This window comes from Aquarana catesbeiana, linkage group LG03 (genome assembly GCF_042186555.1).
Source record: "Aquarana catesbeiana isolate 2022-GZ linkage group LG03, ASM4218655v1, whole genome shotgun sequence".
Classification (NCBI taxonomy): domain Eukaryota; kingdom Metazoa; phylum Chordata; class Amphibia; order Anura; family Ranidae; genus Aquarana; species Aquarana catesbeiana.
Window position 1 is genome coordinate 645,425,047 of NC_133326.1, and position 22,645 is coordinate 645,447,691.

The window sequence follows — 22,645 nt, forward strand, 5'->3', positions numbered from 1 at the left end:
AACAGTTGGTCAAGCAATCACCTTCAGCCACCTTTATTTCTGGCAGATTCCAGGAGCCTAGAAAGGGGGAAGTTAGGACATTTCATCTCTCTGAGCCAGTGAGCATTCCCGGCAGATGTGCATAAAGACTGCCCTATTGGCAGCTCAAAGGCCTCATAGGTAAGTGAAAGGCACCGCCCGAACAGGGACTTGAACCCTGGACCCTCAGATTAAAAGTCTGATGCTCTACCGACTGAGCTATCCGGGCTCTCAAAGCCTCTCCATAGCGGTCCAAGCTGCTTGAATCTTGACATGTATGGTGGAAAAAGACCATTCAGCCAAGGGGACCGGGTGCCTGAAAGCACAAGTATTTGGCTTGCCCAGGCTGGCCAATCGTCCTCTCCCGTTTAATTTTCTAGGACAGGTTGAAGATAAAAGGGAGAATCTAACCTGCAACCATGCAGATAGGGTCCAGTCCGGTACAGGTGGAGAACGCCTAAAGTTTCTGCCTTAGTTTTACCTACAGTTCAATGCTCTTTGACCGGAAACAAGGGCCTTGCAAAAAGACACCGCCCGAAAGGCTTCCTTAACCCTGGACCAACACGCTTCCAGTATTCTTAATCAGTGACTGGGTTACAAATAAAGACAGTTCACCTTGAGCCTCATGTTGCCAGGTCCAGCAGAAGAAACCCAGGCAAAAAAACGAGGTAGAGTCCACTCTGGATTACAGGCAAGTGAAGAACGAGCGGCGCGTGCCAATCACTGATTGTTCTACCCAGGCTGCGTGATGACACAAAAGCTCTCTATGGTGTCAATGGGCCCGTGACTCACTTTCTCAACTCTAACGCATCTCAGTCTGCATGTAAAAAGCCGTCACTTATCTGCTGTTGAAAACACATTGCTCAGTCTCCTCAGAGACTCTCAAAAATTGCCAGTGCTGACTGTATTTCAAGTCATCGTGGCGGGGTATTGGGAAAAGTTTTCAATTAGCAATAATCACTCTATCGAAAAGCCAGTGGCGTGCAAAACACACCTCAAAAACTTCCACCCGGTGCCAAAAAAAAGTGCCCACACATAGAGAGTGAAACACAAAAACGTGCAACGGGTGTACAGAGTCCTCCACTAGGGAAGGACCTTACCCTGATCCCCCGGGGCGTTAGGCTCCAGACAGGGACTGAGGTACTCAGACAAAGGGTCCATCCGGCTGAAACCAGGCGGACCCCCACAACTGGAAGGACTGCCGAAGCAGACCAACCCAAGTACAGTGGGGCTCTCCCGAAGAGAGACCCCTCAAAGGAGAGGGCAAACCAAGCCAAAAGGCCTATGTCCACCCTCTCCCAAGACTTTCAGAGTAGGCCCGAGGACCCACACCCTACTCGCCACACAGTGACAAAACGTGTATACAAAGACAACCAAAAAAAAGACAAAAAGGTGACAAACAGGGGTAAAAGAAAGAGTGGGGAAGATAGTGAGATGGGAGAGTGAAAGTGGCCATTGTGCTATACAATGGCCGGCCCTCCGGCCAGGCATAAAAATTTCCCCTGGTCCTGGCCAAAAGGCCCGGCCCAAGAGGCAGGTGCGAAAAACGTGTGTTGTGGTGAAGTGACCATGGTGCCATAAAATCAAGTGCTTTCACACCGTGACTATACGGCACCCCTGAACTGCCACTTCAGGGGCACATTCACCACTGGCTTTTCGAAAAAGCCCTGACCACCCAGCCCAGACCACAACAGACCCCACCACAGACAGGAAGGATATGGAGATCAGGAAGTCGGAAAGAGCCCTTTACCATCAGGCTCTGCCGTCGCTCCCATCACTCCTCCTAATTACATTCGGGAAGTACTTGCCACTCCCTCCCCCCCTTGCAAGGCAGGAGTAAGCGTTCTCTCCCAAATAACTGTCTGGAGCTAGATCCGCCCCAATCCAGGCCAGAAGGCCAGGGTCCCGACCCTCTGGTTCAGACCCCGTGGTTCTCCATCCCCATCAGAAGGCTTCCCTTTCGGCTACAAACCGCTCCGGGTTACCTTCACTCCAGCAGGTTTTGCATAGCAACCGCAATCCCATCTCTATCTCGCCATAGATCAGGGACAGAAGCAAGCGCCACCTCCTGGAAACTGATAAGAACAGATACTACACTTGATCTTCGCCAAAAGGCCGAGAAGCAATTAGCAATAATCACTCTCTATCGAAAAGCCAGTGGCGTGCAAAACACACCTCAAAAACTTCCACCCGGTGCCAAAAAAAAGTGCCCACACATAGAGAGTGAAACACAAAAACGTGCAACGGGTGTACAGAGTCCTCCACTAGGGAAGGACCTTACCCTGATCCCCTGGGGCGTTAGGCTCCAGACAGGGACTGAGGTACTCAGACAAAGGGTCCATCTGGCCGAAACCAGGCGGACCCCCACAACTGGAAGGACTGCCGAAGCAGACCAACCTAAGTACAGTGGGGCTCTCCCGAAGAGAGACCCCTCAAAGGAGAGGGCGAACCAAGCCAAAAGGCCTATGTCCACCCCCTCCCAAGACTTTCAGAGTAGGCCCGAGGACCCACACCCTACTCGCCACACAGTGACAAACGTGTATACAAAACAACCAAAAAAAGGACAAAAAGGTGACAAACAGGGGTAAAAGAAAGAGTGGGGAAGATAGTGAGATGGGAGAGTGAAAGTGGCCATTGTGCTATACAATGGCCGGCCCTCCGGCCAGGCATAAAAATTTCCCCTGGTCCTGGCCAAAAGGCCCGGCCCAAGAGGCAGGTGCGAAAAACATGTGTTGTGGTGAAGTGACCATGGTGCCATAAAATCAAGTGCTTTCACACCGTGACTATACGGCACCCCTGAACTGCCACTTCAGGGGCACATTCACCACTGGCTTTTCGAAAAAGCCCTGACCCACAGCCCAGACCACAGCAGCCCCCACCCCAGGCAGAAAGGTATGGAGTTCTGGAAGCTTGGAGAGAGCCCTTGCCATCAGGCTTCACCGTCGTTCCGTCCCTCCTACCTAATTACATTTGGGAAATACTGGCCGCTCCCCCGGTGGGAGCAAGGGGAGCCAGCGTTCTCTCCCAAATAACTGTCCAGAGCTAGAGCTGCCCCAATCCAGGCCAGAAGGCCAGGGTCCCGACCCTCCGCCAAGACCGAATGGTTCTCCGTCCCCATCAGAAGGCTTCCCTTTCGGCTACAAACCGCTCCGGGTTACCTTCACTCCAGCAGGTTTTGCATAGCAACCGCAATCCCATCTCTATCTCGCCATAGATCAGGGACAGAAGCAAGCGCCACCTCCTGGAAACTGATAAGAACAGATACTAGATTCGATCTTAGCCAAAGGGCCGAGAAGCAATTAGCAATAATCACTCTATCGAAAAGCCAGTGGCGTGCAAAACACACCTCAAAAACTTCCACCCGGTGCCAAAAAAAGTGCCCACACATAGAGAGTGAAACACAAAAAAGTGCAACGGGTGTACAGAGTCCTCCACTAGGGAAGGACCTTACCCTGATCCCCCGGGGCGTTAGGCTCCAGACAGGGACTGAGGTACTCAGACAAAGGGTCCATCTGGCCGAAACCAGGCAGACCCCCACAACTGGAAGGACTGCCGAAGCAGACCAACCCAAGTACAGTGGGGCTCTCCCGAAGAGAGACCCCTCAAAGGAGAGGGCGAACCAAGCCAAAAGGCCTATGTCCACCCCCTCCCAAGACTTTCAGAGTAGGCCCGAGGACCCACACCCTACTCGCCACACAGTGACAAAACGTGTATACAAAGACAACCAAAAAAAAAAAAAGACAAAAAGGTGACAAACAGGGGTAAAAAAAAGAGTGGGGAAGATAGTGAGATGGGAGAGTGAAAGTGGCCATTGTGCTATACAATGGCCGGCCCTCCGGCCAGGCATAAAAATTTCCCCTGGTCCTGGCCAAAAGGCCCGGCCCAAGAGGCAGGTGCGAAAAACGTGTGTTGTGGTGAAGTGACCATGGTGCCATAAAATCAAGTGCTTTCACACCGTGACTATACGGCACCCCTGAACTGCCACTTCAGGGGCACATTCACCACTGGCTTTTCGAAAAAGCCCTGACCACCCAGCCCAGACCACAGCAGACCCCACCACAGACAGGAAGGATATGGAGATCAGGAAGCCGGAAAGAGCCCTTTACCATCAGGCTCTGCCGTCGCTCCCATCACTCCTCCTAATTACATTCGGGAAGTACTTGCCACTCCCTCCCCCCCTTGCAAGGCAGGAGTAAGCGTTCTCTCCCAAATAACTGTCTGGAGCTAGATCCGCCCCAATCCAGGCCAGAAGGCCAGGGTCCCGACCCTCTGGTTCAGACCCCGTGGTTCTCCATCCCCATCAGAAGGCTTCCCTTTCGGCTACAAACCGCTCCAGGTCACCTTCACTCCAGCAGGTTTTTGCATAGCAACCGCAATCCCATCTCTATTTCGCCATAGATCAGGGACGGAAGCAAGCGCCACCTCCTGGAAACTGATAAGAATAGATACTACACTTGATCTTCGCCAAAAGGCCGAGAAGCAATTAGCAATAATCACGCCTCAGTTGAACCTCATTGGCTATGATACTGCCACTGCGCAAAGCTAACCAAATCAGTGCCTGCCAACATCTGCCCTTCCTTGGAGGAGAAATTGACATTGAGGAGAGACACATAAGTGTCATCCAGTGGGCCGCTGAGCATTCTGGGACTTGGCATGTTAATGAGACAGGGACGATGCCTAAGTGGGCATTGTTTACCCACTGAATAGTGTTAGCATTTGAAAGAACTAAGGAGAATCTAAAGGGACAGGGCCCTAGATGTCAGATGCGTTTCTCCCACAGCAGTCCTGAAAGGCCACTGGGAGCGTATGTGTTTGAACAGCTATGCTGCTGAGAAAAGACCAAGGTGGAAGGATTTGGGGCCTTTGTTGAAAGTTCGCTAGATAACATGCCTGAACTGGAGCCCAGGTAAGCTGCCATAGACAAGGGTTGTTGGGAAACAGTTGGTCAAGCAATCACCTTCAGCCACCTTTATTTCTGGCAGATTCCAGGAGCCTAGAAAGGGGGAAGTTAGGACATTTCATCTCTCTGAGCCAGTGAGCATTCCCGGCAGATGTGCATAAAGACTGCCCTATTGGCAGCTCAAAGGCCTCATAGGTAAGTGAAAGGCACCGCCCGAACAGGGACTTGAACCCTGGACCCTCAGATTAAAAGTCTGATGCTCTACCGACTGAGCTATCCGGGCTCTCAAAGCTCCTCCATAGCGGTCCAAGCTGCTTGAATCTTGACATGTATGGTGGAAAAAGACCATTCAGCCAAGGGGACCGGGTGCCTGAAAGCACAAGTATTTGGCTTGCCCAGGCTGGCCAATCGTCCTCTCCCGTTTAATTTTCTAGGACAGGTTGAAGATAAAAGGGAGAATCTAACCTGCAACCATGCAGATAGGGTCCAGTCCGGTACAGGTGGAGAACGCCTAAAGTTTCTGCCTTAGTTTTACCTACAGTTCAATGCTCTTTGACCGGAAACAAGGGCCTTGCAAAAAGACACCGCCCGAAAGGCTTCCTTAACCCTGGACCAACACGCTTCCAGTATTCTTAATCAGTGACTGGGTTACAAATAAAGACAGTTCACCTTGAGCCTCATGTTGCCAGGTCCAGCAGAAGAAACCCAGGCAAAAAAACGAGGTAGAGTCCACTCTGGATTACAGGCAAGTGAAGAACGAGCGGCGCGTGCCAATCACTGATTGTTCTACCCAGGCTGCGTGATGACACAAAAGCTCTCTATGGTGTCACCGGGCCCGTGACTCACTTTCTCAACTCTAACACATCTCAGTCTGCATGTAAGAAGCCGTCACTTATCTGCTGTTGAAAACACATTGCTCAGTCTCCTCAGAGACTCTCAAAAATTGCCAGTGCTGACTGTATTTCAAGTCATCGTGGCGGGGTATTGGGAAAAGTTTTCAATTAGCAATAATCACTCTCTATCGAAAAGCCAGTGGCGTGCAAAACACACCTCAAAAACTTCCACCCGGTTCCAAAAAAAAGTGCCCACACATAGAGAGTGAAACACAAAAACGTGCAACGGGTGTACAGAGTCCTCCACTAGGGAAGGACCTTACCCTGATCCCCCGGGGCGTTAGGCTCCAGACAGGGACTGAGGTACTCAGACAAAGGGTCCATCCGGCCGAAACCAGGCGGACCCCCACAACTGGAAGGACTGCCGAAGCAGACCAACCCAAGTACAGTGGGGCTCTCCCGAAGAGAGACCCCTCAAAGGAGAGGGCGAACCAAGCCAAAAGGCCTATGTCCACCCCCTCCCAAGACTTTCAGAGTAGGCCCGAGGACCCACACCCTACTCGCCACACAGTGACAAAACGTGTATACAAAGACAACCAAAAAAAAAGACAAAAAGGTGACAAACAGGGGTAAAAGAAAGAGTGGGGAAGATAGTGAGATGGGAGAGTGAAAGTGGCCATTGTGCTATACAATGGCCGGCCCTCCGGCCAGGCATAAAAATTTCCCCTGGTCCTGGCCAAAAGGCCCGGCCCAAGAGGCAGGTGCGAAAAACGTGTGTTGTGGTGAAGTGACCATGGTGCCATAAAATCAAGTGCTTTCACACCGTGACCATACGGCACCCCTGAACTGCCACTTCAGGGGCACATTCACCACTGGCTTTTCGAAAAAGCCCTGACCACCCAGCCCAGACCACAGCAGACCCCACCACAGACAGGAAGGATATGGAGATCAGGAAGCCGGAAAGAGCCCTTTACCATCAGGCTCTGCCGTCGCTCCCATCACTCCTCCTAATTACATTCGGGAAGTACTTGCCACTCCCTCCCCCCCTTGCAAGGCAGGAGTAAGCGTTCTCTCCCAAATAACTGTCTGGAGCTAGATCCGCCCCAATCCAGGCCAGAAGGCCAGGGTCCCGACCCTCTGGTTCAGACCCCGTGGTTCTCCATCCCCATCAGAAGGCTTCCCTTTCGGCTACAAACCGCTCCAGGTCACCTTCACTCCAGCAGGTTTTGCATAGCAACCGCAATCCCATCTCTATTTCGCCATAGATCAGGGACGGAAGCAAGCGCCACCTCCTGGAAACTGATAAGAATAGATACTACACTTGATCTTCACCAAAAGGCCGAGAAGCAATTAACAATATTGAAAAATGTATACTTTATTTTGCAAGAAAATATACAAAAAAACAAATACTTAAACAGGGTACATCCAATCTGTACTGCGACGCAGCGCATAAATACACTACATTACAATACATCACCAAGCATACAAATAAATTACATTCATCCTGCGGTATGATGCCTAATGTGTTGTGCAGAGTAGTAATACCCCGAAACATCACATCATGCATGACGCCGCATTACCCTGAAAGCAGTACTAAAAAAAAAACATTTCACAAAAAGTCCAGTCATACAGTCAAATAACATTCAAATGGGCAACGGGTGTGATGGGGAGGGTGGAGAAGGTGGGGCAGGGGAGGGAGTAAAGAGTTCACAGGCCCGAAGCTTTATTTGAACTGCCCAAGGATACACGGGGGAGAGGGGGGGGGATGGGGAAATCTTCAGACCTCCTCTTCCTCCTTGAAGTCCATCAGGTGATAGTCTCTGAGCAGACTGTGAACCAGTCTGCGACAGTCCTCGATGGACATCCTCTCCCGCTGGTGGATGAGGCGCTTTCTGGCGCACCATAAAGCGTCCTTAAAGCAACACAGCACCCGCCAGGCACCGTCAATGTCCTCCTGTGAATGAGTTCCACAGAAGAGTCCGTTCAACACACCAAAGTGTGTGATTGCAGTCTGTGGTACAAAGTCTTTGAGTTCAGGTTCCAGGGCCCTCAACAGGTCCTGTGCAAAGGGGCACTCCCAGAAAACATGCAGAGCAGTTTCCTCCTGGATGATGCAAAAGGGGCAGTGCCTGTATCTACACAGGTTTCTGGCATGCATGAATGTCCTGAGTGGCAGCCCCCCTTGGATTGCCATCCATGCCAGATCTTTGTGCCTGTTGGTGAGTCTCTTTGAAGAAACATTTCTCCAGACCACTTTACAAGTGGCTGAAGGGAGGCCTGGAACAGTCTCAACAATGTCCGATGCTCTGATCAACTTGTGGATAGTTTTTGGCTTCCACAAGTCGGGCTTCACTCCATGTAGCCCCAGCTCCTTGATAAACTTGAAGGTGTCCAAGTAGTACCAAGGCGTGTCCCAGTTGTAGGGGATGGAGCTGTCCCATTTGTCCCATCCAAGGGTCCTCCAAAGAGGCAGGAGGAAAAAACGGGACATAGAGTTACCACCAGAGTCCACAGTTCTGTCCACCAATGTCCTGCGGATGCAGTTACAAGCAAAGCACACCCTCAATAGTGTAGCGATGTCGGGCACGCCCTTACCGCCCTTGAGGGGTTCCTTGAACATAACCGCCCGCTTCACTCTGTCCATTTTGGAGCTCCAGATGAAGTGAAACACCGCCCTGGTGATGGCCTTACAGGTGTTGACCCGAGGGGGCCAGGCCTGGGCGAGGTACTGCAACACAGGGAGGATCTCGCTGCGGAGTACCAGTGTTTTGCCTTCGATGGTGAGTTCTCTGAGGCTCCAAAGTCCAAACTTCTGTCGCATCTTTGACAGTCTTTCCTCCCAGGACTTCAGGGCTGCGCCCTCAGCTCCAAACCAGACCCCAAGGATTTTGATGAAGTCCGTCTTGACGCTGAAAGGAATTGGTGCAGAAGAAGGCAGGAACCACTTTCCGAAGAGCATGACTTCCGACTTCCCGCAGTTGACCTTTGCCCCTGAAGCTTGGCCGAAGTCCTCACAGGTCTGGGCGAGTGTGTCGATGGAGCGCCGATCAGCACAGAACACTGTCACGTCGTCCATGTAGAGTGAGCACTTGACCTCCCGTCTGTCCGGTCCTGGTGCGGTGATCCCTCTGATCTCTGGGTTCCGTCTGATGCTTCGGGCGAAGAGCTCTATACAACAAACAAAAAGCAGAGGTGAGAGAGGGCAGCCTTGTCTGACCCCAGACAGGATTGGAAAGGGGTCAGTTTTCCAGCCATTTACCAGCACCAAACTAGAAATGTCAGTGTACATTACATTCACATACGAACAAAACATTTCCCCAAGACCAAACCTGCGCAGAGCTCTGCACATAAACTCGTGGGAGACACGGTCAAAGGCCTTCTCCTGGTCAAGACTGACCAGGGCCGCGTGCACACGGCGGCCATGAATGTACTGGACCGTGTCCCGGACAAGCGCAAGGCTGTCCGCAATCCTGCGACCAGGAATGCCGCAAGTCTGATCCGGGTGGATGATCTGTCCGATGACAGACTTCAGCCTGTTGGCCAGGACCTTGGCGAGGATTTTGTAGTCCACGTTCAGCAGAGAGATCGGACGCCAATTTTTAAGATCCGATCTCTCCCCCTTCCGCTTATACAAAATCGTGATCATCCCCTCCCTCAGTGACTGAGGCATTCTGCCCTCTACCACCATCTCCTCGTACAGCTCGAGCAGGTCCGGGCCCACGAGATCCCACAGTGCTACATAGAGTTCAACTGGGAGACCATCGCAGCCCGGGGTCTTGCCTCGCCTAAAGGATTTAGCGGCAGAGTGCAGCTCCTCCAGCACCAAGGGGGCGTTGACGGTTGATGAACCTGCAGGATCAATTTGGTTAGAGATACCTGACAGGAACCTGTCGGCCGCCTGTGTGTCCGTTTCTTTCGGGGAGTAGAGGTTGGTGTAGTAGTCGCTGACCACTTTCATCACAGCCTTCTTCCCCTTCTGGAGTGTTCCGGTCTCGTCGCGCAACTCTGACAAGGGTGTGTGTCCTGAGTGGAGTTTCCTGAAAAAGAAAGAATTACACTTCTCACCTTTCTCAAGATTCTCCACCTTGGCACGGAAGACAATGTGCCTGGATTCTTCCTCGAAGTGTCCTTTTAGGCTCCTCTTGGTGTCCTCCAGGTCCTGCCTAACGTCCCAGCCACAGTGCTGAAGGTCCTGCAGGGACTGCAACTGACGCTGCAGTCTCCTGAGTTCCCTCCTCCTGGCACACACACGCTGGCGTCCCCTTGCCTGAAAGAAGCTACGCAGCTTAACCTTCACAAACTCCCACCAGTCACTTACCCTTCCGAAGAATCTCTTTTCCTCCGTCCAGGTGGCATAGGCATCTCGGAGTTCCCCCATCAATTCCTCGTTTTCCAGCAGGGTGCTATTCAGCTTCCAGGAACCCGGTCCGCGGGCAAAGCCCTCGCCCAGGTCACCCCGAAAGTGAATAGCCCTGTGGTCAGAGAAAAAGCAGGGGACCATGGAGAACTCACGATGCTTGACTGTTCTTGAAGTGAGCACGAAGTCAATCCTGGAACGCACAGATCCATCGGGTCGGCACCACGAATAGTTCACGGTCCCTTTCCCTATGGATCCCACGGCGTCCTGCAAGGAGGCCTCCGAGATCATCTCCTTGAGCAGCCTAGAAGTAGCATCAAGTTTTGCGTATATGCTGGAGCTGCGCCCATCCTCCTCGATCGGACAGTTAAAATCACCGCCGATCACTACTGTTCTGGTGGTGACGAGTTGGGTCCGCAGGGTCTGGAAGAGTTCCAGCCGCGCATTCTTGTCTGGGGGGGCGTACACGTTGATGAGCCTAACTGGCTCTTCCACCCACGAGCCGTCTATGACCAAAAGACGGCCACAGACTAGCTCATGGATAGAGTCAACCGTGAAACGCCCACCCCTGACCAGAATGGCTACGCCTGCAGACTTGCAATCGCCACCCCCGGACCAGTAGGAGGGACCAAGGGTCCACTGGGAGGACAGATGAGTGTACCTCCTCAGGGGAGGAAGGGCGCACTCCTGAAGCATGTAGACATCACTCTGCTGACTTGAAAGAAAGGTCAGGACCGCTTGCCTTCTAGATGTATCCTTGATACTCCTCACATTAATGGAAAAGATTGAGATCTCAGCCATAATGAAAAAGGGTATGAGGGTCTAGTTAACAAGGGTCTGAACTTACCTCCCCGGAGGGGGGGTGGCTCTTCCGTTGCGTCTTCTGCCTGTCCTGTGTCCTGGGCCAGGCCCAGCTCCTCAAGGACAGACTCCATCATCTGCTGGCTGATGTGGACGTTGGGGGGGAGGTCATGCTCAGGGTCGACCACGATCTCCTCCCCTTCCTCCTCCTCTCCTGCAGACTCTAGGTCCTCCACTACTTGCTTGGGTCCCTCGCTGTCGCGTTGGACCCCGTTGGGCCGTTTGGTGGAGGTGGCGGGTTCCTCAGCTGTTGGGCTCTCTGGCTTACGTTTCCGGCTTCCTCTTGGGCCACTGGTGGGGGTGGAGGGGGGTGGGAGGGTGGGGAAGTCCTCCAGGGAGGACAGGTTGGGGGGGGAAGGGGTGGGGAGGGGCTCCTCCGGCACAGAGGGGGTGGGTGTGGGTGTGCTGGAGGTAGGGGCAGGGGCAGGAGGGGCAGGGGCAGGTGGGGCGGGAGTGGACTTACCTTTGGCCTTTCGAGGTTCTTTTGGTTTTTCTGGCAGCTTTCTCCCGGATGGCTTACCCTGGCTTACTGCTCCAGCGTAGGTCCGGGTTCTCTGGGGGCAGTGTCTGAAGACATGTTCTGCCAGTCCGCAAAGGTTGCAGGCTTTGGACCTCGGACAGTCCTTGGTCTCGTGGCCTGTCACCCTACAGAACTTGCAAGCAAGTTCTGTACAATCCTTCCCTATGTGTCCCGGCTGCCCACACTTGTTACAGTTGTAGGGTATGCCGGGGTAGAAGAGGATTCCTGCGGAGGATCCCAGGGAGAAGAAAGGCTGCAGGTGCTGGATGTCCCCCGAAGGGTCTTTCCTCAGTTTGCAGAGCACAGACCACTTACCTATCCAGAAGCCGTTTGCATCGAAGATTTGGATCGGGTCCTTCACCACGGTGCAGAACCTCTGGAGGTAGGTGGCTATGTCCTTTCCACTGGTATGGGGGTTCCTCATGGCCACTGTCACCCGCTTTTCGTCCCGTGTTATGGGGCAGTTCGCAGTGAACTTCCGGAAAGGGGATTCAGGGCCACTGGTCTTCACCATTTCCCAGTATCTTCTGCAGACCTGGAACGACACAAAAGTTATAAAGAATATACCTCTTGTGAAGGCCTGCACAGAAAGCGTCTCCGCTTTGCTGAACCCCTGTTCCAGGATCATCTTCTTTCCAAAGATCTCCGGGGTCATGTCGGGGACTCTTCCGTCCACCTCCTTCAGCTGCAGCACGACCGTCTGCTTCATCCATGGCTCCAAAGCTGGGAGCCCGTCTGCAGGCTGGTCTGGCTTGGTTGGTCCCGGTCGGCTGGTGCCGTCCGGGGTAGGGGCGGGGGTTGAGGCAGCGGCATTCCCGGGCTTGGAGGAAGTGGCTGGAACGGGGTTCTTCTTCTCTTTTCCGGTCTTCTTTTCGCTCTTCCCCATCGTCAAGGATTTGGATGTCGCTTCAGATGTTTCTTAGGCGGCTTCCTTCTGGTTCCTTGACGTCTTCGCTCTTTTTCGTAGCCTTTAAAAAGGCTCTAGCATCTACTGCCCGGAGGTAGTAATGCGGAGTGGGGGAGGAGGGAAGACCGCAATCTCGTTCCCTGTGGGGGCTAAGCCTCTAACCCAATAGCAGCAAGTAGGTGAAGCTGAATTTAATCAACGATCCTACCAGGCCGAGCAGAGGGTACCCCACAAGGACCAATTAGCTTGGATAGATACAAGTGGTTCTCAACGTCCTAGCTGTGAAGCAGAGACACCCCTAAGGGCTAAAGTCGATACTACACTTGATCTTAGCCAAAAGGCCGAGAAGCAATTAACAATAATCACTCTATCGAAAAGCCAGTGGCGTGCAAAACACACCTCAAAAACTTCCACCCGGTGCCAAAAAAAAGTGCCCACACATAGAGAGTGAAACACAAAAACGTGCAACGGGTGTACAGAGTCCTCCACTAGGGAAGGACCTTACCCTGATCCCCCGGGGCGTTAGGCTCCAGACAGGGACTGAGGTACTCAGACAAAGGGTCCATCCGGCCGAAACCAGGCGGACCCCCACAACTGGAAGGACTGCCGAAGCAGACCAACCCAAGTACACTGGGGCTCTCCCGAAGAGAGACCCCTCAAAGGAGAGGGCGAACCAAGCCAAAAGGCCTATGTCCACCCCCTCCCAAGACTTTCAGAGTAGGCCCGAGGACCCACACCCTACTCGCCACACAGTGACAAAACGTGTATACAAAGACAACCAAAAAAAAGACAAAAAGGTGACAAACAGGGGTAAAAGAAAGAGTGGGGAAGATAGTGAGATGGGAGAGTGAAAGTGGCCATTGTGCTATACAATGGCCGGCCCTCCGGCCAGGCATAAAAATTTCCCCTGGTCCTGGCCAAAAGGCCCGGCCCAAGAGGCAGGTGCGAAAAACGTGTGTTATGGTGAAGTGACCATGGTGCCATAAAATCAAGTGCTTTCACACCGTGACCATACGGCACCCCTGAACTGCCACTTCAGGGGCACATTAACCACTGGCTTTTCGAAAAAGCCCTGACCACCCAGCCCAGACCACAGCAGACCCCACCACAGACAGGAAGGATATGGAAATCAGGAAGCCGGAAAGAGCCCTTTACCATCAGGCTCTGCCGTCGCTCCCATCACTCCTCCTAATTACATTCGGGAAGTACTTGCCACTCCCTCCCCCCTTGCAAGGCAGGAGTAAGCGTTCTCTCCCAAATAACTGTCTGGAGCTAGATCCGCCCCAATCCAGGCCAGAAGGCCAGGGTCCCGACCCTCTGGTTCAGACCCCGTGGTTCTCCATCCCCATCAGAAGGCTTCCCTTTCGGCTACAAACCGCTCCAGGTCACCTTCACTCCAGCAGGTTTTGCATAGCAACCGCAATCCCATCTCTATTTCGCCATAGATCAGGGACGGAAGCAAGCGCCACCTCCTGGAAACTGATAAGAATAGATACTACACTTGATCTTCGCCAAAAGGCCGAGAAGCAATTAGCAATAATCACTCTATCGAAAAGCCAGTGGCGTGCAAAACACACCTCAAAAACTTCCACCCGGTGCCAAAAAAAAGTGCCCACACATAGAGAGTGAAACACAAAAACGTGCAACGGGTGTACAGAGTCCTCCACTAGGGAAGGACCTTACCCTGATCCCCCGGGGCGTTAGGCTCCAGACAGGGACTGAGGTACTCAGACAAAGGGTCCATCCGGCCGAAACCAGGCGGACCCCCACAACTGGAAGGACTGCCGAAGCAGACCAACCCAAGTACAGTGGGGCTCTCCCGAAGAGAGACCCCTCAAAGGAGAGGGCGAACCAAGCCAAAAGGCCTATGTCCACCCCCTCCCAAGACTTTCAGAGTAGGCCCGAGGACCCACACCCTACTCGCCACACAGTGACAAAACGTGTATACAAAGACAACCAAAAAAAAGACAAAAAGGTGACAAACAGGGGTAAAAGAAAGAGTGGGGAAGATAGTGAGATGGGAGAGTAAAAGTGGCCATTGTGCTATACAATGGCCGGCCCTCCGGCCAGGCATAAAAATTTCCCCTGGTCCTGGCCAAAAGGCCCGGACCAAGAGGCAGGTGCGAAAAACGTGTGTTGTGGTGAAAGTGACCATGGTGCCATAAAATCAAATGCTTTCACACCGTGACTATACGGCACCCCTGAACTGCCACTTCAGGGGCACATTCACCACTGGCTTTTCGAAAAAGCCCTGACCACCCAGCCCAGACCACAGCAGACCCCACCACAGACAGGAAGGATATATAGATCAGGAAGCCGGAAAGAGCCCTTTACCATCAGGCTCTGCCGTCGCTCCCATCACTCCTCCTAATTACATTCGGGAAGTACTTGCCACTCCCTCCCCCCCTTGCAAGGCAGGAGTAAGCGTTCTCTCCCAAATAACTGTCTGGAGCTAGATCCACCCCAATCCAGGCCAGAAGGCCAGGGTCCCGACCCTCTGGTTCAGACCCCGTGGTTCTCCATCCCCATCAGAAGGCTTCCCTTTCGGCTACAAACCGCTCCAGGTCACCTTCACTCCAGCAGGTTTTGCATAGCAACCGCAATCCCATCTCTATTTCGCCATAGATCAGGGACGGAAGCAAGCGCCACCTCCTGGAAACTGATAAGAATAGATACTACACTTGATCTTCGCCAAAAGGCCGAGAAGCAATTAGCAATAATCACTCTATCGAAAAGCCAGTGGCGTGCAACACACCTCAAAAACTTCCACCCGGTGCCAAAAAAAAGTGCCCACACATAGAGAGTGAAACACAAAAACGTGCAACGGGTGTACAGAGTCCTCCACTAGGGAAGGACCTTACCCTGATCCCCCGGGGCGTTAGGCTCCGGACAGGGACTGAGGTACTCAGACAAAGGGTCCATCTGGCCGAAACCAGGCGGACCCCCACAACTGGAAGGACTGCCGAAGCAGACCAACCCAAGTACAGTGGGGCTCTCCCGAAGAGAGACCCCTCAAAGGAGAGGGCGAACCAAGCCAAAAGGCCTATGTCCACCCCCTCCCAAGACTTTCAGAGTAGGCCCGAGGACCCACACCCTACTCGCCACACAGTGACAAAACGTGTATACAAAGACAACCAAAAAAAAGACAAAAAGGTGACAAACAGGGGTAAAAGAAAGAGTGGGGAAGATAGTGAGATGGGAGAGTGAAAGTTGCCATTGTGCTAAACAATGGCCGGCCCTCCGGCCAGGCATAAAAATTTCCCCTGGTCCTGGCCAAAAGGCCCGGCCCAAGAGGCAGGTGCGAAAAACGTGTGTTGTGGTGAAGTGACCATGGTGCCATAAAATCAAGTGCTTTCACACCGTGACTATACGGCACCCCTGAACTGCCACTTCAGGGGCACATTCACCACTGGCTTTTCGAAAAAGCCCTGACCACCCAGCCCAGACCACAACAGACCCCACCACAGACAGGAAGGATATGGAGATCAGGAAGCCGGAAAGAGCCCTTTACCATCAGGCTCTGCCGTCACTCCCATCACTCCTCCTAATTACATTCGGGAAGTACTTGCCACTCCCTCCCCCCCTTGCAAGGCAGGAGTAAGCGTTCTCTCCCAAATAACTGTCTGGAGCTAGATCCGCCCCAATCCAGGCCAGAAGGCCAGGGTCCCGACCCTCTGGTTCAGACCCCGTGGTTCTCCATCCCCATCAGAAGGCTTCCCTTTCGGCTACAAACCGCTCCAGGTCACCTTCACTCCAGCAGGTTTTGCATAGCAACCGCAATCCCATCTCTATTTCGCCACAGATCAGGGACGGAAGCAAGCGCCACCTCCTGGAAACTAATAAGAATAGATACTACACTTGATCTTCGCCAAAAGGCCGAGAAGCAATTAGCAATAATCACTCTATCGAAAAGCCAGTGGCGTGCAAAACACGCCTCAAAAACTTCCACCCGGTGCCAAAAAAAAGTGCCCACACATAGAGAGTGAAACACAAAAACGTGCAACGGGTGTACAGAGTCCTCCACTAGGGAAGGACCTTACCCTGATCCCCCGGGGCGTTAGGCTCCGGACAGGGACTGAGGTACTCAGACAAAGGGTCCATCTGGCCGAAACCAGGCGGACCCCCACAACTGGAAGGACTGCCGAAGCAGACCAACCCAAGTACAGTGGGGCTCTCCCGAAGAGAGACCCCTCAAAGGAGAGGGCGAACCAAGCCAAAAGGCCTATGTCCACCCCCTCCCAAGACTTTCAGAGTAGGCCCGAGGACCCACACCCTACTCGCCACACAGTGACAAACGTGTATACAAAACAACCAAAAAAAGGACAAAAAGGTGACAAACAGGGGTAAAAGAAAGAGTGGGGAAGATAGTGAGATGGGAGAGTGAAAGTGGCCATTGTGCTATACAATGGCCGGCCCTCCGGCCAGGCATAAAAATTTCCCCTGGTCCTGGCCAAAAGGCCCGGCCCAAGAGGCAGGTGCGAAAAACGTGTGTTGTGGTGAAGTGACCATGGTGCCATAAAATCAAGTGCTTTCACACCGTGACTATACGGCACCCCTGAACTGCCACTTCAGGGGCACATTCATCACTGGCTTTTCGAAAAAGCCCTGACCCACAGCCCAGACCACAGCAGCCCCCACCCCAGGCAGAAAGGTATGGAGTTCTGGAAGCTTGGAGAGAGCCCTTGCCATCAGGCTTCACCGTCGTTCCATCCCTCCTACCTAATTACATTTGGGAAATACTGGCCGCTCCCCCGGTGGGAGCAAGGGGAGCCAGCGTTCTCTCCCAAATAACTGTCCAGAGCTAGAGCTGCCCCAATCCAGGCCAGAAGGCCAGGATCCCGACCCTCCGCCAAGACCGAATGGTTCTCCGTCCCCATCAGAAGGCTTCCCTTTCGGCTACAAACCGATCCGGGTTACCTTCACTCCAGCAGGTTTTGCATAGCAACCGCAATCCCATCTCTATCTCGCCATAGATCAGGGACAGAAGCAAGCGCCACCTCCTGGAAACTGATAAGAACAGATACTAGATTTGATCTTAGCCAAAGGGCCGAGAAGCAATTAGCAATAATCACGCCTCAGTTGAACCTCATTGGCTATGACACTGCCACTGCGCAAAGCTAACCAAATCAGTGCCTGCCAACACCTACCCTTACTTGGAGGAGAAATTGACATTGAGGAGAGACACATAAGTGTCATCCAGTGGGCCGCTGAGCATTCTGGGACTTGGCATGTTAATGAGACAGGGACGATGCCTAAGTGGGCATTGTTTACCCACTGAATAGTGTTAGCATTTGAAAGAACTAAGGAGAATCTAAAGGGACAGGGCCCTAGATGTCAGATGCATTTCTCCCACAGCAGTCCTGAAAGGCCACTGGGAGCGTATGTGTTTGAGCGTATGTGTTTTAACAGACCAAGGTGGAAGGATTTGGGGCCTTTGTTGAAAGTTCGCTAGATAATATGCCTGAACTGGAGCCCAGGTAAGCTGCCATAGACAAGGGTTGTTGGGAAACAGTTGGTCAAGCAATCACCTTCAGCCACCTTTATTTCTGGCAGATTCCAGGAGCCTAGAAAGGGGGAAGTTAGGACATTTCATCTCTCTGAGCCAGTGAGCATTCCCGGCAGATGTGCATAAAGACTGCCCTATTGGCAGCTCAAAGGCCTCATAGGTAAGTGAAAGGCACCGCCCGAACAGGGACTTGAACCCTGGACCCTCAGATTAAAAGTCTGATGCTCTACCGACTGAGCTATCCGGGCTCTCAAAGCCTCTCCATAGCGGTCCAAGCTGCTTGAATCTTGACATGTATGGTGGAAAAAGACCATTCAGCCAAGGGGACCGGGTGCCTGAAAGCACAAGTATTTGGCTTGCCCAGGCTGGCCAATCGTCCTCTCCCGTTTAATTTTCTAGGACAGGTTGAAGATAAAAGGGAGAATCTAACCTGCAACCATGCAGATAGGGTCCAGTCCGGTACAGGTGGAGAACGCCTAAAGTTTCTGCCTTAGTTTTACCTACAGTTCAATGCTCTTTGACCGGAAACAAGGGCCTTGCAAAAAGACACCGCCCGAAAGGCTTCCTTAACCCTGGACCAACACGCTTCCAGTATTCTTAATCAGTGACTGGGTTACAAATAAAGACAGTTCACCTTGAGCCTCATGTTGCCAGGTCCAGCAGAAGAAACCCAGGCAAAAAAACGAGGTAGAGTCCACTCTGGATTACAGGCAAGTGAAGAACGAGCGGCGCGTGCCAATCACTGATTGTTCTACCCAGGCTGCGTGATGACACAAAAGCTCTCTATGGTGTCAATGGGCCCGTGACTCACTTTCTCAACTCTAACGCATCTCAGTCTGCATGTAAAAAGCCGTCACTTATCTGCTGTTGAAAACACATTGCTCAGTCTCCTCAGAGACTCTCAAAAATTGCCAGTGCTGACTGTATTTCAAGTCATCGTGGCGGGGTATTGGGAAAAGTTTTCAATTAGCAATAATCACTCTATCGAAAAGCCAGTGGCGTGCAAAACACACCTCAAAAACTTCCACCCGGTGCCAAAAAAAAGTGCCCACACATAGAGAGTGAAACACAAAAACGTGCAACGGGTGTACAGAGTCCTCCACTAGGGAAGGACCTTACCCTGATCCCCCGGGGCGTTAGGCTCCAGACAGGGACTGAGGTACTCAGACAAAGGGTCCATCCGGCTGAAACCAGGCGGACCCCCACAACTGGAAGGACTGCCGAAGCAGACCAACCCAAGTACAGTGGGGCTCTCCCGAAGAGAGACCCCTCAAAGGAGAGGGCAAACCAAGCCAAAAGGCCTATGTCCACCCTCTCCCAAGACTTTCAGAGTAGGCCCGAGGACCCACACCCTACTCGCCACACAGTGACAAAACGTGTATACAAAGACAACCAAAAAAAAGACAAAAAGGTGACAAACAGGGGTAAAAGAAAGAGTGGGGAAGATAGTGAGATGGGAGAGTGAAAGTGGCCATTGTGCTATACAATGGCCGGCCCTCCGGCCAGGCATAAAAATTTCCCCTGGTCCTGGCCAAAAGGCCCGGCCCAAGAGGCAGGTGCGAAAAACGTGTGTTGTGGTGAAGTGACCATGGTGCCATAAAATCAAGTGCTTTCACACCGTGACTATACGGCACCCCTGAACTGCCACTTCAGGGGCACATTCACCACTGGCTTTTCGAAAAAGCCCTGACCACCCAGCCCAGACCACAACAGACCCCACCACAGACAGGAAGGATATGGAGATCAGGAAGTCGGAAAGAGCCCTTTACCATCAGGCTCTGCCGTCGCTCCCATCACTCCTCCTAATTACATTCGGGAAGTACTTGCCACTCCCTCCCCCCCTTGCAAGGCAGGAGTAAGCGTTCTCTCCCAAATAACTGTCTGGAGCTAGATCCGCCCCAATCCAGGCCAGAAGGCCAGGGTCCCGACCCTCTGGTTCAGACCCCGTGGTTCTCCATCCCCATCAGAAGGCTTCCCTTTCGGCTACAAACCGCTCCGGGTTACCTTCACTCCAGCAGGTTTTGCATAGCAACCGCAATCCCATCTCTATCTCGCCATAGATCAGGGACAGAAGCAAGCGCCACCTCCTGGAAACTGATAAGAACAGATACTACACTTGATCTTCGCCAAAAGGCCGAGAAGCAATTAGCAATAATCACTCTCTATCGAAAAGCCAGTGGCGTGCAAAACACACCTCAAAAACTTCCACCCGGTGCCAAAAAAAAGTGCCCACACATAGAGAGTGAAACACAAAAACGTGCAACGGGTGTACAGAGTCCTCCACTAGGGAAGGACCTTACCCTGATCCCCTGGGGCGTTAGGCTCCAGACAGGGACTGAGGTACTCAGACAAAGGGTCCATCTGGCCGAAACCAGGCGGACCCCCACAACTGGAAGGACTGCCGAAGCAGACCAACCTAAGTACAGTGGGGCTCTCCCGAAGAGAGACCCCTCAAAGGAGAGGGCGAACCAAGCCAAAAGGCCTATGTCCACCCCCTCCCAAGACTTTCAGAGTAGGCCCGAGGACCCACACCCTACTCGCCACACAGTGACAAACGTGTATACAAAACAACCAAAAAAAGGACAAAAAGGTGACAAACAGGGGTAAAAGAAAGAGTGGGGAAGATAGTGAGATGGGAGAGTGAAAGTGGCCATTGTGCTATACAATGGCCGGCCCTCCGGCCAGGCATAAAAATTTCCCCTGGTCCTGGCCAAAAGGCCCGGCCCAAGAGGCAGGTGCGAAAAACATGTGTTGTGGTGAAGTGACCATGGTGCCATAAAATCAAGTGCTTTCACACCGTGACTATACGGCACCCCTGAACTGCCACTTCAGGGGCACATTCACCACTGGCTTTTCGAAAAAGCCCTGACCCACAGCCCAGACCACAGCAGCCCCCACCCCAGGCAGAAAGGTATGGAGTTCTGGAAGCTTGGAGAGAGCCCTTGCCATCAGGCTTCACCGTCGTTCCGTCCCTCCTACCTAATTACATTTGGGAAATACTGGCCGCTCCCCCGGTGGGAGCAAGGGGAGCCAGCGTTCTCTCCCAAATAACTGTCCAGAGCTAGAGCTGCCCCAATCCAGGCCAGAAGGCCAGGGTCCCGACCCTCCGCCAAGACCGAATGGTTCTCCGTCCCCATCAGAAGGCTTCCCTTTCGGCTACAAACCGCTCCGGGTTACCTTCACTCCAGCAGGTTTTGCATAGCAACCGCAATCCCATCTCTATCTCGCCATAGATCAGGGACAGAAGCAAGCGCCACCTCCTGGAAACTGATAAGAACAGATACTAGATTCGATCTTAGCCAAAGGGCCGAGAAGCAATTAGCAATAATCACTCTATCGAAAAGCCAGTGGCGTGCAAAACACACCTCAAAAACTTCCACCCGGTGCCAAAAAAAGTGCCCACACATAGAGAGTGAAACACAAAAAAGTGCAACGGGTGTACAGAGTCCTCCACTAGGGAAGGACCTTACCCTGATCCCCCGGGGCGTTAGGCTCCAGACAGGGACTGAGGTACTCAGACAAAGGGTCCATCTGGCCGAAACCAGGCAGACCCCCACAACTGGAAGGACTGCCGAAGCAGACCAACCCAAGTACAGTGGGGCTCTCCCGAAGAGAGACCCCTCAAAGGAGAGGGCGAACCAAGCCAAAAGGCCTATGTCCACCCCCTCCCAAGACTTTCAGAGTAGGCCCGAGGACCCACACCCTACTCGCCACACAGTGACAAAACGTGTATACAAAGACAACCAAAAAAAAAAAAAGACAAAAAGGTGACAAACAGGGGTAAAAAAAAGAGTGGGGAAGATAGTGAGATGGGAGAGTGAAAGTGGCCATTGTGCTATACAATGGCCGGCCCTCCGGCCAGGCATAAAAATTTCCCCTGGTCCTGGCCAAAAGGCCCGGCCCAAGAGGCAGGTGCGAAAAACGTGTGTTGTGGTGAAGTGACCATGGTGCCATAAAATCAAGTGCTTTCACACCGTGACTATACGGCACCCCTGAACTGCCACTTCAGGGGCACATTCACCACTGGCTTTTCGAAAAAGCCCTGACCACCCAGCCCAGACCACAGCAGACCCCACCACAGACAGGAAGGATATGGAGATCAGGAAGCCGGAAAGAGCCCTTTACCATCAGGCTCTGCCGTCGCTCCCATCACTCCTCCTAATTACATTCGGGAAGTACTTGCCACTCCCTCCCCCCCTTGCAAGGCAGGAGTAAGCGTTCTCTCCCAAATAACTGTCTGGAGCTAGATCCGCCCCAATCCAGGCCAGAAGGCCAGGGTCCCGACCCTCTGGTTCAGACCCCGTGGTTCTCCATCCCCATCAGAAGGCTTCCCTTTCGGCTACAAACCGCTCCAGGTCACCTTCACTCCAGCAGGTTTTTGCATAGCAACCGCAATCCCATCTCTATTTCGCCATAGATCAGGGACGGAAGCAAGCGCCACCTCCTGGAAACTGATAAGAATAGATACTACACTTGATCTTCGCCAAAAGGCCGAGAAGCAATTAGCAATAATCACGCCTCAGTTGAACCTCATTGGCTATGATACTGCCACTGCGCAAAGCTAACCAAATCAGTGCCTGCCAACATCTGCCCTTCCTTGGAGGAGAAATTGACATTGAGGAGAGACACATAAGTGTCATCCAGTGGGCCGCTGAGCATTCTGGGACTTGGCATGTTAATGAGACAGGGACGATGCCTAAGTGGGCATTGTTTACCCACTGAATAGTGTTAGCATTTGAAAGA

At 52.8% G+C, this 22,645-nt stretch overlaps 1 protein-coding gene, 3 non-coding genes and 14 pseudogenes across 4 annotated transcripts; all 18 read right to left on the reverse strand.

Annotated features, from left to right (window-relative positions):
* Window positions 1–174: 174 nt before the first annotated feature.
* Window positions 175–247, reverse strand: TRNAK-UUU (transfer RNA lysine (anticodon UUU)). Its single transcript has one exon. It is a non-coding gene; the product is annotated as a tRNA-Lys (tRNA).
* Window positions 248–885: 638 nt separating this feature from the next.
* LOC141135671 (U4 spliceosomal RNA) lies at window positions 886–1,007 on the reverse strand (annotated as a pseudogene).
* A 1,005-nt stretch (window positions 1,008–2,012) lies between these two features.
* On the reverse strand, window positions 2,013–2,145 carry LOC141135858 (U2 spliceosomal RNA; annotated as a pseudogene).
* A 1,040-nt stretch (window positions 2,146–3,185) lies between these two features.
* LOC141134965 (U2 spliceosomal RNA) lies at window positions 3,186–3,318 on the reverse strand (annotated as a pseudogene).
* Window positions 3,319–4,497: 1,179 nt separating this feature from the next.
* LOC141135379 (U4 spliceosomal RNA) lies at window positions 4,498–4,562 on the reverse strand (annotated as a pseudogene).
* Window positions 4,563–5,128: 566 nt separating this feature from the next.
* On the reverse strand, window positions 5,129–5,201 carry TRNAK-UUU (transfer RNA lysine (anticodon UUU)). Its single transcript has one exon. It is a non-coding gene; the product is annotated as a tRNA-Lys (tRNA).
* Window positions 5,202–5,839: 638 nt separating this feature from the next.
* LOC141135691 (U4 spliceosomal RNA) lies at window positions 5,840–5,963 on the reverse strand (annotated as a pseudogene).
* A 1,565-nt stretch (window positions 5,964–7,528) lies between these two features.
* LOC141134047 (uncharacterized) lies at window positions 7,529–9,876 on the reverse strand. The gene is made up of 2 exons (XM_073623636.1): window positions 9,628–9,876; window positions 7,529–8,919 (listed from the first exon to the last, which is right to left on the reverse strand). The coding sequence occupies exons 1-2, from the start codon at window positions 9,707–9,709 to the stop codon at window positions 7,529–7,531; spliced, it is 1,473 nt and encodes a 490-aa protein (XP_073479737.1). The 5' UTR covers window positions 9,710–9,876.
* A 2,704-nt stretch (window positions 9,877–12,580) lies between these two features.
* On the reverse strand, window positions 12,581–12,749 carry LOC141135982 (U2 spliceosomal RNA; annotated as a pseudogene).
* A 1,045-nt stretch (window positions 12,750–13,794) lies between these two features.
* Window positions 13,795–13,927, reverse strand: LOC141135928 (U2 spliceosomal RNA; annotated as a pseudogene).
* Window positions 13,928–14,974: 1,047 nt separating this feature from the next.
* On the reverse strand, window positions 14,975–15,107 carry LOC141135929 (U2 spliceosomal RNA; annotated as a pseudogene).
* Window positions 15,108–16,151: 1,044 nt separating this feature from the next.
* LOC141135990 (U2 spliceosomal RNA) lies at window positions 16,152–16,284 on the reverse strand (annotated as a pseudogene).
* Window positions 16,285–17,450: 1,166 nt separating this feature from the next.
* LOC141135492 (U4 spliceosomal RNA) lies at window positions 17,451–17,515 on the reverse strand (annotated as a pseudogene).
* Window positions 17,516–18,077: 562 nt separating this feature from the next.
* On the reverse strand, window positions 18,078–18,150 carry TRNAK-UUU (transfer RNA lysine (anticodon UUU)). Its single transcript has one exon. It is a non-coding gene; the product is annotated as a tRNA-Lys (tRNA).
* A 638-nt stretch (window positions 18,151–18,788) lies between these two features.
* On the reverse strand, window positions 18,789–18,910 carry LOC141135672 (U4 spliceosomal RNA; annotated as a pseudogene).
* Window positions 18,911–19,915: 1,005 nt separating this feature from the next.
* On the reverse strand, window positions 19,916–20,048 carry LOC141135859 (U2 spliceosomal RNA; annotated as a pseudogene).
* Window positions 20,049–21,088: 1,040 nt separating this feature from the next.
* LOC141134966 (U2 spliceosomal RNA) lies at window positions 21,089–21,221 on the reverse strand (annotated as a pseudogene).
* A 1,179-nt stretch (window positions 21,222–22,400) lies between these two features.
* On the reverse strand, window positions 22,401–22,465 carry LOC141135380 (U4 spliceosomal RNA; annotated as a pseudogene).
* Between the last annotated feature and the right edge of the window lie 180 nt (window positions 22,466–22,645).

Bases quoted from the DNA above. Each gene is read 5' to 3' on its own strand.
- LOC141134047 (XM_073623636.1), bottom strand. From the start codon at position 9,709: ATGAAAGTGGTCAGCGACTACTACACCAACCTCTACTCCCCGAAAGAA. The intron at 8,920-9,627 runs GTATCTCTAACC...TTTGTTGTATAG, and splicing joins GGCCGACAGGTTCCTGTCAG to AGCTCTTCGCCCGAAGCATC.